The 20,615-nt window shown below is 45.5% G+C and overlaps 1 protein-coding gene across 2 annotated transcripts in view; it reads left to right on the top strand.

The window, feature by feature from the left end:
* The window catches only part of TRIM37 (tripartite motif containing 37), a 442,208-nt gene that overhangs the window by 227,123 nt on the left and 194,470 nt on the right, over positions 1–20,615 (top strand). Inside the window, exons 15-16 of one of the 2 annotated variants that reach the window (XM_082244828.1) lie at positions 9,531–9,728; positions 17,465–17,604. In XM_082244828.1, coding sequence (XP_082100954.1) covers positions 9,531–9,728; positions 17,465–17,604 — 338 coding nt within the window. The remainder of the gene's footprint in view (positions 1–9,530; positions 9,729–17,464; positions 17,605–20,615) is intronic. The other variant, XM_082244829.1, reaches the window with a different exon arrangement.

The following is a 20,615-nucleotide window of genomic DNA, read 5'->3' on the forward strand; positions in this document are numbered from 1 at the left end:
GAACTGGAGAGTACCCCAGATCAGGCCCTCACCCAGGCACAATTCTTCAAAGGCGTGCAGTTTCCGCTGGAAGAATGTATGTTTCGGTAGTGTTAGCAGAAAATGCGAAAGTTGAAGAGAACGCCAATGGTTAGGGAAGGTCTCTGGGGACCTCCACTTTAATGCCCATTGGTTTCCTAATTCGATTGACTCTCTCTTTCGATGTATAGTTGTTCAGTTTCACTTCTTCCTAATAGGGGATTGAAGATTTTTTTCATTTTATTGATTAAATCCTCTCCTTGTGTTGAATTGGAGATTCCACGGATTCTTAGGTTTTTCCTCCTGTTTCTGTTCTTTTGATCTTCCATTTTATACTCTAGACTTCTGAAATCTCTTTTCTTTTCTTAATTCTTCTATTATAGTTATATGATTATCCTGTCTTTTTTCCAGTTCTTCCACCCTCACCAACACATGATCTAAGTCCGTATGAATCTCTATCCGTTCAGGTTTTAAAGATTTTTCTAGCTCCGCGAACATTGCTGCCATTTCGCCCTTTGTTGGCTATTGGTCCTTCAACGATTGCTCTGCATATTCTTCCTCCAATTCTAGTTCTTGCTCCACTCTGAATTGTGTTGTAATATCCATATTTATTCTGTTCTGTTCACGTTTTTCTTTTGCATCGTTTTGTTTTTTTGCTGGCTCCTTGCTGTCTCTCTTGGGATTGCTTATCTGAGGTATCTTCTTGTGTCATATATTTTTTGATTGTTCCAGGACTGGAAATCGCTCTTGGTGACTTTACAGTTGCACTGCATCTCACTGCTTTTCCCCTAATTTTTCTTTCCCCCTCACAATTCCCGAGAGAGTTTAAAGTAAATCTAGAATAGGTCGTCTCGGCGGAAAGGGGAAAAGAAGAGCCGCGCCTCACCGCCGCATACTGAGATGGCGCAGTTCCCCAGCCGACTCTACATGCATGTTATGTAGGCTCCTCCCCCCTATGTGCATCTTCATTTACAGAATTAATTCACAAGAGGTATTTAGGTGTCAGGACACATTTTGCCTAAATATGTCATCCGATCTTAAAACTCTCAATTCACTAGATAGTTTGTGCGGTATGTACCAGAAAACGCTTGGTTAATAATGCATGAACTGGAAATAATTTAAATGCATGTGGAAATTTAAGTGATACTAAAGTCCCTTTCTCTTACGTCCTCTGACAGTCGCCGCCCGATGGTATTAGCCTTCATTATTGGGTAATGGCGCTCTCCGCAGGAGCCAGCAGGATGATAACTCATTAACAGGTTAATACAAAAACAAACTTTTTGTACCTCAGCACACCACTAGGGGGCCATCCCTCAGCCATTACTCAAAACCCATCTGATATTACCTCAGTTTTATGCTGCCTAGCTCAGGAGCTGGTTAGGTGTTCTGAACTGGGACTTATGTTTGTTTTCTTTATGGTTTTTTTTTCTGAATTCATGTGTTTTTCTTTGCACAATAGATTTTATTTTCTCTCACTATCACTAGTTAGTCAGGGATTCCTTTTCCTGGAGGACTACAAGTGACTGCAGAGCTGGGCCTCGGACTGGGTATCCTAGATCCTTATGGAGTCCCAGCCTGCCAACGAGCGTCGCAGGTTACTGGTACGCCCATGCCTCGCAACGACAGTGCCCCTCCATAAGGGGTCGAGCCTGCGGAGCTGCGCATCGCTGAGGATGTCTCAACCCGGATCGCTTGCGTGTTGCCAGCGTCTTTTCATGGCTGACGGCACCCCCACTTGCGGTGGGAGGTCTCCCGTTTCTGAGCGGTGCCCGCTATTGGACTGGTGAGTACTGTACCCCTTGTCCCTGGGGATGTTTGGGGGTATGGGGGCCCACTCTTAAGGGATAGCAGGGGGTGGTCTCTGTGGGATCCCTATTCTGGCCGGGTTGGGGTTCTCTTCCCCCTCTCCCTGCCCCCGCTGGGGGCGCTGTGTGGGACTGCTGTAAGGGTCTCCCTGGGGTCACTGCGGATGGCCGGAATGTGTTTTGGCATTTATTTGCCGCCTGTTAGGAGCGCCCACCATTGTGTGTGGTGTGCAGAATCTGAGCTCTGTGAGTCGGCAGCCATGTGGGGATTCTGCTGTGCTTTCCCGATCGGGCGCCATCTTGGCTATGGGCAGCATGCCTAGTAAGGGCAGCGGCTATTTTCCTTGTGACTTTTGCCATAGGCTTACATAGGCACCTTGTCCCTGGGCTCGAAGGCTGTCCTCTAGCGATGTGAGGTCACTTCCTCATTTTTATCCTAAAACTGAGCTGACAGGCTGGGGATTTTTGCTTATATCTCGACCATTATTTGACTAAATCAAATTTTTTTTTTTCGCTAGTGTTTTTTTAAGGGGCTCTTTCAGTTGGTGCAGATTGCGGGGGGGAGGGCCTGCGGGAACCGCCGATTTAAAGGGCTAGCGTCTCTTTTTTCATTTAAGGCAAAAATGGTCTCCCGTGATAAATCCCCCGCAGACCTGGTGGGGACTTTGGGTACACCTGAATCCTCTCCTTGGGCACCCATATCTGCTGCTCTGGCGACTTTGGCGTCCCAGGTGAATCTGCTGATGTCGGCACGTTCCTTCATAAAAAATGGCCTGTGCCCTCCCAGTCCTCTGACTCTGAGCCCGAATTGGTTGCCATGGAGGGGTCCCGGTCCTCCACATTGAGGGAGGAGGAGGAGGGGAATCTTCCTCCTCGGTAGCGCGGGACCGCGCTACGATGGATGCTCTCATGGGCGTCCTAACAGAAATTCTCTATCTTAACGATGCGCCAGCTCAGTCAATTGAGCGGTCTGTTTTGCTCGGGTTCTGCAGACCCTGGACAGTCGGGTCAGGTTTTTTTCCCTGCCCGGTGGGTTTTCACAAGATCGTGAATGGCCAGTGGCGGCGCATTTAGCGCATGTTGGTGGGGCCTAGGCGTTTTTCCACCTGCTCTCCGTTTTTTTGGAGGCGGTAGACAAATGTTGGTCAGTGTCCCCAAGCAGGGGATCACACTGTGTCTAGGCTGACTAAGTCCACCTTGCTGCCGGTAGGGGATTCCCGGTATTCAGGATCCGGCTGATAGGCACATGGAAGCGCTTGCCCGCCTTATTTATCTAGTGACGGGTTCCCTGTTAATACCTGTGTTTTGCCTCAGTGATGGCCTCTTAGGCGCTTATGACATGGTGCAAGGGGCTTTGCAGCAGGATCAGCTCATCCACACTGCGATTTTCCTGGGCGACGCGGCCTTGGACGTGGTCCTGTTGGTCGCCCAGTTGTTGGTGGTAGGGATTGCGATCCACCGCATTACATGGTTAAAGTGCTGGTCGGTTGACCATGCGTCCTAAAAGACAGCGTCTGAGGTCCCCTATGAGGGAGATCGCCCTTTTGGGGTAACTCTAGCTGAGTTGATATGGGGCTCACAGGAGGTATGAGTACTCGTCTGCCCCAGGTCACCAAGGAAGGGGGCCCTCCTTCAAGCCTCCACATAATTGCCTTCGTGCCTTTGGGACGCAGGAGAAGGGTCTTCCCGGTGGCCACGAGGAGCCGTGGTCGGGTAAGCCAAACGCCAGTCAGTCTGGCTCGGTGGCCCAGTCCACCTCTCCCTAAAGGGAAGTCCTCCCCGTTGTCAGGATGGGGAAACGTCTGCTTGCTTTTCAGGAACCCTGGTTGTCCGGCATTTAGGACGGGTGGGTTCACCAATTCGTTCAGAGCACAAATCGAGTTGATCTCGCCCCGCAGACAGGTTCCTCCCGTCCATTCTTAAGCTGTCCCCTGCTCGTCTCAGAGCTCTTATGGGGCTGTGCACGGCTTGCTTGCACACGGAGTCATGGTACCCGTTCTTTTTCGGAAAAAGTTTTTGCGGTTTTGACTCCAACCTGTTCACGGTGCCAAAGAAAGAGGGCACGGTGTGTCCGATTCTGGGCTGGTAGTCCCTGAACCGCTTTGTGCGGGACGTCCAGGATGGGATCCATCCGGTCAGTGATGGCCTCGTTGAGGCCTGGGGAATTACTGTATCCATTGCCTTGCAGGGTGCGTATCTCCAATCCCTATTTTCGAGGGTTTTTCACAAAGGGTTGGCTCCGGTCTATCTTTGCTGCGTTTTATGGGACATAGCGGTCCTCGGTTGCCTGGACGACCTCTTGCAAGGTGAAACTCATGTGTGACCTTGGCATAAGATCTGGCTGGGAAGGTTCAGACACTTCAGGTGTTTGGGTGGGCCGTCAATTTCAGAAGTCGGCGCTGACTCCCTCTACTCGTTTCCAGTACCTAGATCGTCCTGGACTTTTCTCAATTTCGGGTCTTCCGGAGGACAAAAATCAGGACTTTGCGGGAGGAGATCGGAGCTCACAGGAATGACTATCTCTCTTCTTTACGGACCTGCATGCGGGTTCGGGGACAGCTGGTCTCGGCCTTCGAAGCAGTTACGTTTGCTCAATTTCATACCAGGTCTCTTCGAGCGGAGACCCTGGACAGGTGGGTCAGGACACCTCAGTCCTTGGAAAGGAGTATTTCCTTGAGTCATCCGGATCGGATCTCCTGTGGTGGCGCTGGATGCTTTCCTTGACACAGGGTAGGTTCTTCTGACCTCTACGTCGGCGGGGGAGACTTCGCTACCCATCAACGTCTTGGAGCTCCGAGCGATCACGCTTTGCCTGTTTCCGGTGGTTACCTCAGCTTCAGGGGTGTCTGGTGCGGGTACAGATGGACAATGCCACGGCTTTGACTTATATTGATCTCTAAGGGGGCACGTGGAGTGCCAGGGTGGCCACGGAAGTGGCCCATATTCTGTACTGGGCCAGATCGCAGGTACCTGCATTCTTGGCCGTTCTCATTCCGGGTGTGGAACTCTGGCAGGCGGACTATCTACGTCGCCAGACTTTGGACCGAGGGGAATGGTCCCTACATCCGGGGGTGGTTCTCCTCCTGTGCGCCCGGTGGGGGAACCCGGGCGTGGATTTGTTCGGGTCCCGTCTCCACAAAGCGGTGGTAAGGTTCGTGGCCAGGGCTCGCGATCCTCTGGCAGATGCCACGGACGCATTAGTGGTGCCTTGACACCACTATCGGCTACTGTATGCCTTTCCTCCGATTCCACTGTTATCCAGGTTCCTCCGCAGATTGGCGTCGGAACGGATGTCAGTCATTCTGGTGGCCCCGGACGGGCCTCGACGATCCTGGTACGCGGGCGTCGTTCAGATGGTTGTTGAACATCGATGGCGGCTTCCGCTGGGAGACGATCCGTCTCAAGGACCGATCTTCCATTCTGCTTTACAGTTGCTGGCATTGTCAGCATGACTGTTAAAAGCCAGGTCCTGAGGGATAGGGGTCTTCCTCCGGCGGTCATCCTTACCTTGTAAGAGGCTCGCAAAGCCACTTCCAAGGACGTTTTTTTCGCCGCACCTGGAAAACTTATATCGCTTGGTGCGAGGTGCATGGTTTTCACCCTCATTCCTTCTCGGTGGCGAAGGTCTTGACCTTCCTGCGGAAGGGCGTGGATCAGCATCTGGTGCTGAATAAGGCCAAGGGTCTGTTGTGGGCCTTGGCCGTCTTGTTTCAACGACCTTGGGCGTCGCTTTCTTTGGTCCGCACTTTCATTCAAGAGGGGCGGCATTTGGCTCACCCCGAGGGGAGCTCTCTTGCTTCCGTGGGACCTGAATTTGGTTGTTGTCAGTGTTGCAATAAACCTCACTTCGAGATCATCAGGGAGATGTCTCGGTCTGTGTTGTCACGAAAAGTTGCTTTTCTGGTGGCCATCACGTCGGCTTGCAGAGTGTCTGAATTGGCGGCCTTGTCCTGCCGTTCTCCTTATCTGGTACTTAATAGAGATAAGGTGGTTCTGCGACTGAGTCTATCTTTTTTTCTCAAGGTCAGGTCGTTTTTTTCATTCCACCTCAATGAGGATATTGTGTTGCCTTCGCTGGGTACACAACCCAAGTATCCTACGGAGTTTGCCTTGCATTCTCTGGCTGCCGTCCGGGCGGTCGAGGTCTACCTGTCCACCACGGAGTCGATTCGGCAGTCTGATTCTCGGTTTGTTCTTCCTGAGGGACCTTGGAAGGGCTTGGCCGCCTTCGCGGCGACCATTTCTAAGTGGATCAGACCGATGATTGTTCGGGCCTATTCCATCACGGGTCAGGTTCCTCCTTTCCCGGTGAAGGCTCTTTCTACTCGAGCCGTTGGTGCCTCGTGGGCTTTTCGCCATCGGGCGTGTGTGGCTCAGGTGTGCAGGGCGGTGGCGTGGTCGTCCGTGCACATTTTCACTTTTTTACAAACTTGACGATTTGGCATCTTCGGATGCTTCATTTGGCCGCAAAGTTTTGAGTGCGGCAGTTGTGTAAGGGGACATGGGGTTTTACTGTCCCTCCTTGTTGGGGTATTTTTTTCTTGGTTTGTTCCAGTTTTTTTTCTGTGGGCTTAGGTGGTTACTGGCCCGGCTGTTTACGTTGCCTTCTAAGATGGTTGCGTTTCTTTCCCACCCCTCATACCTGCACTGCTTTGGGACGTCCCAGTAGTGAAGGCTAATACCATCGGGCGGCGACTTGTCAGAAGACATAAGAGAAAATAGAATTTTTGTTCGAACTTACCGTAAAATTCTTTTCTCTGAGTCCTCTGACAGTCGCCGCCCCCACCCCTCTTGTTTTTGGAGTTTGGGGTTGTTGTCTTCCGGTGCTGCTTGATACAAACTGAGGTAATATCAGATGGGTTTCGAGTAATGGCTGAGGGATGGCCCCCTAGTGGTGTGCCGAGGTACAAAAAGTTTGTTTTTGTATTAACCTGTTAATGAGTTATCTGCCTAGCCGGATCCTGCGGAGTGCGCCATTACCCAATAGTGAAGGCTAATACCATCGGGCGGCGACATGCTTACCTGCTCTGTGCAGTGGTTTTGCACAGAGCAGCCTAGATCCTCTTCTCAGGTCCCTCGCTTGTGCTCCTGGCCCCTCCCTTCTGGAGAGTGCCCCCACAGCAAGCAGCTTGCTATGCGGGCACCTGAGCCAAGCTGCTGCTCTGTGTGTCCATTCAGACATGGAGCCGCAGCCCCGCCCGCCCCCTCACCAGTTTGCGCCCGATGCTGTTTCTCAGCCAATCAAGAGGGAGAGTCCCAGGCAGCCAAGTCTCTCGTGCAACATTGCCGGATCGAGATGTGGCTCAGATAAGTATTAGGGGGGCTGAGGGTGACTTCATAAAATAGCTCATGCGGTATTTTAGTAGTGTTTTTTTTTGTGATTGGCAAAAAACGTTTTGATAAACAGTGGAGTGAGTGGAATTTTACCACATTTTTTTAAGGTGAAACATCCTACTGTGTGAATGGAACCCAATACCCTTATCCTACAACACATGCCACAATGCTAAACACACAAGCTTTCACTGTCTGCCTACAGTAGCCTAGTAATCGCCTAGTAATCTCTGGCTTCCAGAAACCCTTATACGCACCAGCTGCCCAGGTTTGTGAGTACCTGAGGCCTTGACTAATATCGGGCTTAGTTGCATTACTACTATGTAGAAGCTTTGATAAGACAAAAGGAGGACTGTCCTAATTATGATGTCTTCAGCTCATACTACCTCTGTGGTTCAGGGGTGGGGGTGGGGGTTAGTAATCTTCCCTTCTTTCAGATGTGGCTGTCACCATCCTATTTTCATCGGGACCTCCACTCAATGTCCATTGTGGATGTAACTGTTTCTGCTGAGCTCCTGGAGCATTCCACCCACGATTTCATGCATGCCTCTGTGTCATCTCCTGCAGAGTTTGTCTCTGACCCTCCTGATCCCTAAATCAAACCCAGGTCTTTCCCACTGTTATCCTCTTATTGAGGCATCTTAACCAGGGCTTTCTGCCCTTGGCTGGCAGTAATCTTAATTTGTCAAGCAGTGCCAAAATGGGTTGATTCCTTTGAGGGTTCCTCCCTGTTTCTCACAGTGGCTGGAGCTCTCTTAACAGTCTCCCTTTCTCGTGTTGACTGTTTCTTTTTCAGCCTTTATTTCCAGGAACTGTCTGAGATTCAAACTAGTTTGAACCAAGTTGATTGATTTAACTTGGGTACCACCAATCTGCCAGATTCTCTTGCGATTTTCACAAACTGCTGCTAAAGCAGCTAACAATGCTCACTGTCTTCTCCCGGCAGGGATTGCTTACCCCGCCCATCCCTGCAGAGAGAAGACAATGGCCTGGCAGGAGGGGTTCCTGCATCAACATGCTCTGTGTTGATAGGGTAATCAAGCAAATTTCGTTCCTGCAACCTGTGTTTGCAGAAAATTTGCTCCTTGTATGGTTGGCCTGGTTCCCCAGAACAGATGGTCCTTGCTTAACTGGAGGATCTCCAATGTAAGTCTGATTTCTGACCTTGGACCCCTTTGAACATCACATAGGTGTTGCAGGACCTTCACCTTCAGGATGCTTTGGGAGTTCTGTCTGGGTCAGGTCAAGCATCCTGGTTCCTACACTGAACAATGCTGAGAGTGCTTCTACCAACGGCATGGACCTGAGACAAGGTATTACCATCTGAATCCTCCCTGGTAGTCCTAGCACTGAACGAGAAGTTTAAACTTTAATCTCCTTCATGACAGGGAGAAATCATCACTGGAGAGCTCTGTGCTCCACTGGATTGTAAATAGGCAGAACACTGGGATCCTGTTGCAGGTACCTCCTTGTTTTGTGGGACCTTATCAACGGAGATAGGTCTTCCTGGATTGCTTTTCCCTCATCCTTTTTATTCTGCCTATTTCTTTGGTTTTGATTTCAAAGCCTCTTTCTCATACAGGGTTAGTGTTCCTTTGGTTGGAGTCATTCTCTTTGGTGGTTATCTGGTCTTGAGCAACAGGTTGATCCTTTGTTTTCTTTTCTTGGTTGTTGGCATATTTGTCTTGTGGGGGGACTTAACCAAATTTGGTTCAGAACTTGGCGTTGTTACTTCATGTAGTTCTGAGTGCATTGAGGGACTCAGTTTCCACTCATTTGTTTTTTTTTTTTGCTTGCTTTGCTACTAATTTTTCGCTAAATTGAGGCATGCTGAGGGGAGGCCTGATTATATGGGATGACTTGCAATTTTTCTAGTTGCCACTGTCCTAAAGCTCCTGTATGCTTTATATAAAGAGATTAGGTTTAAAAAAAAAAAGCTAATAGAAATTAAATTCTTTCCATTAAACTAATCACATTCCCTTTTTAAAATTCCAAAATCCTCTATAAAGACTATATATTATGGTTTAATGTACTATAAATAAAATCACATGGCTCTGATTACTACAAAACAATGATTACTACTTTTTCTGACGCATGGTATCTAATCCAGCTATTAAACCTAATCTTCAAACTTGGTCACTGAATCCCTCAGTTGATGAAACCAGACACCACATTTATGCATGTAGTGCAGTCAATGCAGGCTAGTTTTTTTGCTCTGAATGTGAATGAACATGAGGCTATCTATTTAGTGTTGTGTGTGTTTTTTTTTTTTCTTTTCTTTTAATATTCAATTTGTGCTCCGGTCATTACACTTCTTTGAGTTTTCTTTTACATCAGTGTCCCCTAATTGTGTGGCCATCTGCTGTTGTGTTTCAGAGACTTGCAATAGAACTCTCAAGAAACCAGAAATCCAGAGGTATATCCCCTCCAGACACTCATCTCAGCCCCCAAAATGATGAAAGCCCAGAAGCCAGGACCACAAAGACGGATGTGAACATTGAGAACATTCCTTCTTTACCTACTCCTAGAGAAGCTGAAGAGGATGAGGACAAAATTCTTCATGACGTTTTTAATGTAAGCTTTCTCCTGTTCAGAAAGAAAAAGAAAATATCCGCTCTCAGGATAATAGATTGGCTGCAGCCTGCCTCTTAAATATAACCCAAAAGGGTATATATGATGTATGTAGGGGGAATTAGAAGTGATGGCGCTGTCTAGAGTCAGTAATGAAAAAGATCAATGGCCAAAATGGTTGGTCATCACCAATTTTACCATATAAATGTGCAGATATATGTAGATAAGTAATGTTCAAATCAGTATGATTCAGAGTAGGGTATACACAGATTTAGATAAAACCAAAAATATATAATAGACTCCTTAGATGAAAAAACGCTTTATATCATATAACAAATAAATAGTATCAAATATAAACTGAAAATATGATCATCAATAATAAAGTGCAATAAGTGATGTAAACGTGACTTTATTTATGACACGGGGAACATTCTGTATCTACAAAGTATAAAAGGTGGACGTGACCTTTTATACTTTGTAGACACAGAATGTTCCCTGTGTCATAAATTAAGTCACATTTGCATCACTTATTGCACTATATTATTGATGATCATTTTTTCACTTTAGATTTGATACTATTTATTTGTTATATGATATAAAGTGTTTTTTCATCTAAGGATTCTATTGTATGTTTTTGGTTTTATCTAAATCTGTGTATACCCTACTCTGAACCATACTGATTTGAACATTACTTATCTACTTATATCTGCACATTTATATGGTAAAATTGGTGATGCATTTTTCCCACCATTTTGGCCATTGATCTTTTCATTACTGACTCTAGGCAGCGCCATCACCTCTTATTCCCTTCACATTCCTCCTGTTCAGTTTTACTTGCTTTGCTTTCTCTTTTTTCTTGAATCTAGCCCCCTTTTTGTTTTCATTTAATTTTTAAATGTAAAAGCTATTTCCAGCTTTAATTGTCGGGGACAAATCTTTAACCACTTCCGGACTGCCCACCATGTGTTTACGTCTGTACTTTGACGTTAAATACTGGGGTTATGGCAGCAGCTAGCTCCCATAACACTGGTATTTTTTAACACAGCAGGCGATCCGGAATATAAAAGTGGTCCCAACGGCAGATTTGCCACTGAAACACTTTTTTTTATGTGTAGCGGGAGAGGTCCCCTCCTGCCACTTCCCGATCGTTTTCCCCGCTTACTGGAGCCGTCGGTAGCGGCGATAATGATTTGATTGGGATGGACGGATGGGCAGGAAACCGAGTGAGGGCAAGAAGGCCCCCCACTATGCCCTGGAGTACCGGAGCGACGTCAAATGTCTATCCCGTCCAAATCCCTTAGAGACAAATTTTTTTCTAATAGCAAAAAAAAAAAAAAAAAAAAAATATATATATATTTTTTTTTTTTTTTTTTAAGTGTAAATGAGAGATCTGGGATCTTTTTTGACCCCAGATCTTATTAAAGAGGACCTATCATGCCTATTTCTAATACAAGGGATGTCTACATTCCTTGTAATAGGAATACAAGTGATCAAAACATTTTTTTTTATTTTTTAAAGGGACAGTGTAAAAATAAAGGAAAATAAATAAATAAAAATTTTGAAAGTGCTCCGAGCTCGTGCACAGAAACCAACGCTCACACAAGTATGTAAACGGTGTTCAAACCACACGTTGGGTATTGCCGCGATCATTAGAGCGAGAGAAATAATTCTAGTACAAGACCTCCTCTGTAACTCTAAACAGGTAACCTGTAAAAAATGTTAAAGTGTTGCCTATGGAGATTTTAATGTACTGTAGTTTGTCGCCATTCCATGCGCACAATTTTGAAGCATGACATGTTCAGTATCAATTTACTCAGCGTAACATTTTTAGTTCAAAAGTGTATTTTTTTTAAAAAAAAATTGCATTTGTAAGACCGCTGTGCAAATACGGTGTGACAAAAAGTATTGCAATGATCGCCATTTTATTCTCTAGGGTCTCTGCTAAAAAAAAATATTATGTTTGTGGGCAAAAAATACTTAAGTGGTTAAGTAACAATACATTTTTCACCCAGTCGTCCTCCAGGACGGTCACATGAGAGATAGGCTCCACCTCCTGCAGGAAACACAAGCTCACACAAGTTTAAAAAGGCCGCCCTAGGCTCCCCCTTCAGTTCTTGTGTTCCCTGCGTCCTGCAAACATCGGCACTGGAGGGGACACATCCCCAGTTTTAGTTTTTTTGCTTGAAATTCGCTTTATCCACAGCAGGCGTCCCTGGATATCTCCCTCAACCCCTATGCCAATTGCTTCCTGGGGTGTTGGAGGGGCAAAAAGGGTAAGCTCCCCAACTGTAAGAACCCCCTAAAGCTCTGCCACTCGGATAGGTCTGGTTACTGGCAGCTTTGGGGGGGTTCTATTTAGTTTTTCCCACCCATCTTTACTTTGGGTTAAGCCAAGGATGAAGGAAGAGCCACAAGGAGGACTTACTGTGGGGGACCAGCAGGGCTGCACCTTCCCTCACATTCTACCGCACCCCTCTAGCCTTCGGGCGGGCTCGCGCGGGAGAAGGAGGGTTCAAAGGGCCCTCTCTGTTCTCCCACCCATGCCCTGGATGCTGCTGCTTTGCTCTCAGCGCATCCACACTAACTGCGACCACCAGGAGCGGAAATGACGTCACTAAGATGGCGCCGCCACAGGAAATGGATGTACGGTCATCTTTTCTGTGGGAAAACACGACCGCAAATAGCGCTGTTGCCCTTTTCAGACAAAGGGGGCACGTCTTTAAGGAAGGAGCGCGGGCCCTCGTCGCATTAAAAGCGCCAGTTTTAAATGGCGGGACCGCAGCAGCAGCTACAGGAGCAGGCGTGCTCCTTTCCCACAGGCGGTCTGATGGCAGAGGACCAAGGCCATTTACCTGAAGCTGCGGAGCCGAGTCCCAGCTCTCATACGGTAAGGAGGAGGGGAGGAAGCAGAAGGGAGTTGCCAGGGGGGGTCAACACTCCTGTTTTTCTTTTTGAGAGCAAAAAAAAAAAGAAACCACTATATATATATAATATTTTCTGGTGAGCAGGGGAGTGGTGGTGAGGTCTTTCGAGGCACCTGGGTTCCCCGTGCTCTCTCTCTCTGCCTGTGTTTCTCATTTGCTCACAGCCCAGAACCCAGGAATCGACTAAGGGGGTGGACAAACCCAAAAAAGAAAAAATATTGCTAGAAGTGTGGTGTGAAGATCCTGTCCGACAGCGATAAGTTACTTTGCAATCGGTGCATCAAGAAAATAGTGGATGAAGAGACTAAGCCCCTCACAAAGGACTTTCTCTACTTCAAAAAAGAGATGTCCACGTTTGGATCTCTACCAACAGCCATTAATAAGATGAAGGAGGACTTAAGGCCATCAACCTCATCTCAAAAATGAAAAACCTCTAAACCCACAGGAAGACCCAGAAAGCCCTTGACCCAGCCACAACCGAGCTCACCAGATTCGGACTCGGGAGAAGAGTGAGAACTCCTGTATCATCAGGACAGCTCAGACTCTGACGGCGATTCGGGCTTGATCGAATTACAGAATATCTCCAAGCTTTTTTTTCCGGCAGAAGAAATGGAAGAACGGAAGAACTCTTAAAATCAATTTACATTATGAAAGAAATCCAAGAATCGCAGCTTGTGGACACCATCAGGGACAGACTATATAGAGGGCTTCAAGAAGAGAAGCGCAAATAATTTCAGATCCATCAGTCTATCAAAGGAATAATAGACAAAGAATGGAGGAACCCGGAAAACAAATTTTTCCAAAGGCCCTGAAGAGGAGATTTCCATTTGACGAAAAACAAAGTGTTCTCATGAAATGTCCGAAATTAGACTCATCCCTGACCAAAGTATCATAAAAATCTGATCTCTCATTGGAAGACATGGGCCAACTCAAGGACCTGATCGACAAAAAAATGGAGGTCACTCTACGTGAGGCATATGAAGCAGGTGCCGTGGGGCTTCAACCCAACATAGCAAACACATGTTTAGCCAGAAATGTGTAACTTTGGCTGGAGCAACTCAGGGGGCACCTGGACAAAATACGGAGGGCGGTGGAGGCTTTGGACTCCCTCCTACTAATAGAAAAAGGAATGGCTTACGTGGCCGACACTTCAACAGAAGCAGTAAGATTCTCTGCTTGCACCACAGCCTAGTCAATGCGGCTAGAAGGGCTCTATGGCTTAGGATCTGGGAGGGAGACTACGCCTCCAAGAATAAACTGTTCAATATCCCTTTCGATGGCAGCTTACTATTCGGTTCCAAACTCCAAAAAGTGTTAGAAAGGTCGGCAGATAAAACACAGGGTTTTCCCTTTAAGAAACCGAAGAAGGAAAGAGTTTTTTTCGCCGGCAAAAGTGCGAAACCCAGACAAGAAATAAGCCGCAAACTGAGAGAAGATGGGTCTTCAATAAAAACAGGGGCAAACCTAATGTTTTATTCTTAAACTCAACATCCTCCATCAAACCACAATCAGGGCAGCAGTGCGGGGGAGTTGCTTAATTTTCTCCCTCAATGGCGAGCGTTCTGCTGAAGCCATTTTATCCTACAGTTTATAGCCCAAGGATACAAAATAGAAAATCATATCGGAGCCTCCAACCAAATTCAGATCTACAACAATGTCAACCGGCTCAAGACACGACATACCCATGAACACAGCTATCAGGGAATGGTTAAAGGAGAAAGTGATAACAGCAATACTTTAAAATCTTTACACCTCGGGATACTACTCACACGTATTCCTGAGGGCAAACCAGTACCATGGTACTGTTTTCTTGGATACACAGCTGAGAGAAAATGTCCTTGTCAAACGTTTCTTCAAGTCCATCTCAAGAAAATGGCCGGCCGAGAGCATGAAGATGGCCCCTTGGGTCCTTTCCCTGGTTCTCAGGGCTCTAACTCAAGCACCTTTCGAGCCACTTTCAGAGACATTGAAAAATCTGACACTTAAATCCGCCTTCCTAGTTTCGGTTACGTCAGCTAGGCGAGTTTGCAAACTTCACGCACTCTCTATAAAGGAATCTTTCTTCACAGGCTTCCCAGACAAACTAGTACTTAGAACAGATCCGCTGTTTCTTCCCAAAGTTTTCTCAGCTTTCCACCAGTCACAAGAGTTCACCTTACCATTCTTTTGCCAAAATCCTTCCAACCAAGGGGAGGAAGTATTCGCAACCTTGGATGTTAGAAGATGCATCCTCCATTATCTGGATGCCATTAAACAGTTTAGGAAAGCTCCAAACCTTTTCCTTTTTGTTTGGCAGCATTCACAAAGGAAATCAGCATTAAAAAATTCCATAAGTAGATGGATCAGAACTGCAATAAAAATTGCTTATGGCACCCAAAAACAAGCCAGCCTGCCAAACATGAAAGCGCATTCAACACGCTCAATTGCTGCTTCCTGGGCAGAGAAATCTGGGGCCTCCATCGAGCAAATCTGCCGAGCAGCCATCTGGTCCAGTGATTCCACCTTTGTGAAACACTACAGGATCGAATTGTTCTCTGCCCAAGATCTAACCTTTGGTCGAAAGGTCCTGCAGGCGGTAGTCCCACCCTAGGTATGAATCTTTGGGGTCTCGTGACCATCCTGGAGGCTGACTGGGAAAAGCTAGTTATCACCTAATCACTCCTTTTCCAGGAATTCTCTAGGATGGTAGACCCCCACCCCCACTGGTTGAAGATATTAAGTACATATATCCGAACGTTAGTATTTGAAGGCAAGGCAATCTTTGTACAACTGAAGGGGAGGCCTAGGGCGGCCTTTTTAAACTTGTGTGTGCTTGGGTTTCCTGCAAGAGGTGGAGCCTATCTCTCATGTGACCATCCTGAAGGATTCCTGGAAAAGGAGTTACCAGGTAATAATTCTAGCTTTCACTTAACCATACTCCCCTTCCCCTGTAGTGCAGTACACCAGATAAAATACTTATCTTGCTCCTTGAGCCAACAATCTTGACTGTGGAGCCCCTGCCCAGTGCTCCACAGCCGATCCTTTGAAATAGTTCCCACTGGGTTGTCTTCTTAGTGTGCTCATTATGTGTGCCGGGCCCCATTCATTCCCATAAGCTATACACCTGGTGGTCTCCACTGGTCCAGCACAGTATAGCTTATCCATAGGAATAAATGGAGCCACAGGGCGCATGAATACGAAGGTGTTTTTGCTGTAAAGGTTGTGTGATGCTGGGCAGGCCAGCTTTCTGTATCTGCAGGGCCAGGGCTATGGGTGGGGGAAAATTTGTTGCATACTGGAAAGACTTCAAGACAAATTCTCCTTTTTGGAGTGTTTCCCACGGCTATGGCCAAAGGTTTGCTGATTGTTACCCCTTGTTACTCCTTGCCTTTAACAGTGTGAAGCTCCATGGAGGTGGGTATGGATAAACTAAAGGCAGTAGATGCCCACAGGCACTAGGGGTAGACTTGGTGACCTTATGTCCAGTTTTGGGAGTGCATAAGGTAGGGTATAGAACTCTGTATGTAACTACTGTAACATACATCTTTTTTTGATTTTTGGTTTACGTACATCTGCATGTGCCACCCTAGCCTTACCAGATTCTATCAGATGTCATTTAGTGTTGGGGTTTTATTTTTTCATTTACGTTTTCTAGACTAGGTCTAATTTGACCTAATCTTTTTCATTCTTGTTTTTGCGTAAACATCACTTTAGTTAACCTTTAAAGAAATCTAGAGACAAATGAGGATTGGACTCCCCATGGCCAACTGCTGTTTTTTTTTTTTTTTTGCTTATCTGATTTTGCAGTATGTAAAGAGAGCAGAATTTTATGAAGTCTCTTTCTGGCCTGTGGATTCTAGTTACACCCCTTCCCCTAGTGGTACAGCTTTTGATAATGTAACATTCAGTTTGATATAAATGATATTGAATATATTGTTCTCCATGTAGTCACAGGCATTAAATCAAATCAGTTTAGTGTTACCACCTCTCAAGGCTTTGTCTTAAACTTTAAATTGTTTACAGTTTTGAAGCCATCTGTATTCAGGTGTGTTCCAGGCTTAAATTATTATTTCAAATAGTACCTTAAAGGAACTCTAGCTGATCTACATGTTCTTGCTGTTTTCTCTTGAAACATGATTATTTAAAGAACAATTCCAGGCATTGGCATGTCATATATAGTTTTGTATAGCTTGGACCAATGTAACTATGTATATAACCTAACCTGTCCAATGCTGCTGGAAGCTGAAAATCACTGAAGTAGGCACTGGTACTTCAATGATCTCCACTTTCTTTTGGGTCCTGTGCCAAGCAGCTGCTCTCCTGCATTGTGAACACATGAGTTCAGCCACTCAGCACTGGCACCATTCAGAGAACGCTTTGCATTTTCTCTGGGTGAGGTGAAGAGGAGGGGCAGTGAGGTTACACTCTCCACTATGTTGAATCAGAGAATGCTTTGCATTAATTTAGAAAATGCAAAGCATTCTCTGAATGGCACCTTTGCTGAGAGACTGACCTCTTGTATTTACAATGTACACAAAGAGCCTGACTCAGGGTCAAGCTAGCACAAGTGCTCCCATATCAAAAGGCTTGCTATAGGGGCACTCAGAAGGGTACAGAAGCCAGGACTGCCAGCGTGGGACCCTAGAAGAGGAGGATTGGGGTTTCTCTGTGCAAAACCATTGCACAAAGCGTGTAAGTGTGTTATGTTTTTTTTTTTTTTCTTTTAATTCTTTACAATCGCTTTAATGCTTAATTTTCTTTGATTGTGTTAGGTTTCTGTGACTTTGACTTGGTATATAGAGCAGCACAATGCATTCACTACATGTGTTCTGTCAGCAGCAGGATCTTTCTGATGGAGACTTGGATGCTGACTTGGCTGGGGATGATGAAGTGAACCATTTGGAGGGCAGCTGTTCCTCTGCCAGCTCCACAGCCACCAGCAATACAGAAGAAAATGATATTGATGAAGAGACTATGTAAGTAGAGAACCTAGATTATAGAGTTGTGTTTATACATCTGTGATAGACAAAGTGATGAATTATGATAAGCAGCAGGGACATTTTGAAGGGTAGAATTACTGGGGTTGATTTACTTAAAGTGCATTTGTGCCCGTACTATGGAGATTTAAGTTTTTATATATTTTTAACAAGTAATAAAGAACTATATAATAAGAACATACTTTCCGCTGTAGCCACTTGCGTTAATGTATCCTCTAAATCACAACAGATACACTAAGGCTGGCCATACACTATACAATTTTCTTATTCAATTTCCTTTAGATTTACCTTAAACTATGTAGTGCAAGGGCCTGCCTGATTGCATACAAATTGAAAGTGTTTAGGTTTGACCCTAGATCACATGGTTTTGGTAAATCTAAAGGAAAGTTGAACAAGAAAATTGTATAGTGTATGGCCAGCCTAAGGGCTCATTCACACATGTGCAGTTGCCCATAAAGCATGTAGAGCTATTTGTTTATACTTCCAGAGCAGTGTGGAGCTGCATGCTGGCAGTCTGTGCCAGTTAATGAAGACTCATCTGCTGTAAGGGCTGTTCAGCAAATCTACATTTGTATCTTAAGAAAGGTGCAGCTAATTAAGACCAACTCTTATGGCGTGCAGAGAGACACTGTCACAGAGATTTTGCTAAATTGTCTTTCATGCATTCTAAAAGTGGCTCAACATGTGCCATATTTGTGTACAAATTCTAGACAGGTACATGAATTTGGCGCATGCTGCACCACTTTTAGAACACACAGGAGACACTTTTCAAAAATCTGTCTGTGCCAAATTTCAGGGGGTTTGTTTTAAGGAAAAAAAAGTCCAGTTTTTGTCAGTTAAGATTATGTTTGTGTTCATATAAACGTGAAAATGGTAGATAATGGCTTTACATGAGAATTCTTCGAGTTTTTGGGTTTTGTTGCCCTCCATATCCATTTTTATTGCTTTGTTCATTTTATTCTCTGAATATCTTTCCAACCATCTCTATTTTCCTAAGGCCCCCTTCTCACGAGACAGACTGCTAGGAGTCAGCTCGCTCAGCAGGTAATATGTCTGCTGATCCTCTCTGAGCAGGCTGATGGGTTGTCCGTGCTTGCTCCGCTTATGCAGAGTGGACACAGCCTGCTGTCTTTTTTGGGCGGTCGGATGTAAATGGACCGCCTGTCTGTTTACACCCAACAGCCATCCGATCCGCCTGGCACATGGGAATGGATTCCCCATTCCTTTTTAATGGATAGGTTCAGATTTGATGTCAGGGTGTCAACCAACACATGTCTGTTGACACCCGCCTCTCCATGGAGGGTGATGGATGGTCCGATCGGGTCAGCCACGATTGATCCACCTGTGTGAAAGGGGCCTTATATTGTACATTAGTGATTTTGAAAAATTTACGTATGCTGGAGTTTCCTGTTAATGTTTTGAAAGTAATTGATTACTATTAACAATTTGCTTATGCCCTTTGAAAAGTGTTTTGAAGTAACCTTGTACCTTTTTTTCTTATGTTGGCAAACATTCTAGTAAAAATGTTCTTGTGAACATTTAAGAAAAAATTGAGAAATAGTCAGTATGATGCATTTTTGTAAATGTATTCAATTTTTTTTTATTACATTTTATTACACTCCTATTAAGAGTTCATATTCTGGTCTAAAATAGTTGATGAATTGTCTTGTATTTTTACCGTGAGTTGGCAGTCTAGAATTACTGTTTTGTATGGTAAACATGCCAGGCTTTTGGATTGGTTAAGCGAATCTGAGAAATGCTTGAAAGAACATTCATTTTTTTTCACCAAAATATGGCTAACTGCAAAGGGTGGTGCTTGAAAAGAACTGTTACCCATGGGAACCAGTCAACTTTAAATTAATAGATTGTTAGACACAGTTCACAATTCTTGTAACTTAAAGGGAACCAAACATGCTTATCTTTAGGCTTTACGTTTTCACTATTGCGACTTGTTGTGCGACTTGACACATGTCAAGTCGCACAGCAAGTCAAAAGCCATTAATTTCAATTTTGCCCGTGCTAACTGCTGCGACTTGAAAAATTGTTTTTGCACTACTTTTGGGCATAGAAGGAAGGTCGCACTTAAGTCCCCAGAAGTAGCCGCAAACAAGTCACACTACAAAGTCGCGCTAGAAGTAGCACGACTTTGTAGCCGCAATAGTGGAAGGGTAGCCTTAACAGCCAAGGAAGCTGCCATCTTAGCTTCTGTTTGGTTTGCAGTTGCAATGATACTGCACACATGATCCTTTGTGACACCAGACATTTGATTCCTGCACAGTTCGGTTGAGAGCTTTCATTTGTAACTGGTTATAATTTATGGCGTGCCTTAAGTGTAACGGTTTTGGGAAACTGTTAAATTAGTGGGTTTAAAGCCACTTTCTGTTGAGGTTTTTTTTCCAGATAGATGTCTGAGAGCTAGCTTTAGTTTAGCAGTTGGGAAACTAAAAGAACGCCCCCCCCCCCTCCCAAAAACCACAGTGCAACAATCAACACAATTTTTGGGGGAACCAATAACCTATATCATAACTTTGGTCCTTATGTGTTATACTGTCTGAATGTTGAACTAATATCACTCAAGGCAAAAAAAATATTCTCTCATTAGGCTCCTTTCACACGGCCGCTCCGTGTGAAAGGTCCGCTGCGGGACTTTTTTTTTTTTTTCTCACGGAGAGGATGACATTTCTGTCATCCGCTCCGTGTGCCCGCATATCATCCCATCCGTTTGCGGATGATATGCGGACATAATGTAAGTATATGGCACTGCGGATGTCAGCGGATGACACCGCTGACATCCGATTTTCCTTCCTTTCCGTTTTTTACACGGAAGGAAAAATGGGGTTCTGTTCCGTTCGTAAAAACGGAACAGAACTGACAGGAGGAAAATCGGGTGTCAGCGGATGGTATTCCGCTGACATCCGCAGTGCCATTCACTTACATTATGTCCGCAAATCATCCGCAAACGGATTGGATGATTTGCGGACACACGGAGC

The sequence above is a fragment of the Pelophylax lessonae genome (assembly GCF_965119305.1).
Source record: "Pelophylax lessonae genome assembly, chromosome: 2".
Classification (NCBI taxonomy): domain Eukaryota; kingdom Metazoa; phylum Chordata; class Amphibia; order Anura; family Ranidae; genus Pelophylax; species Pelophylax lessonae.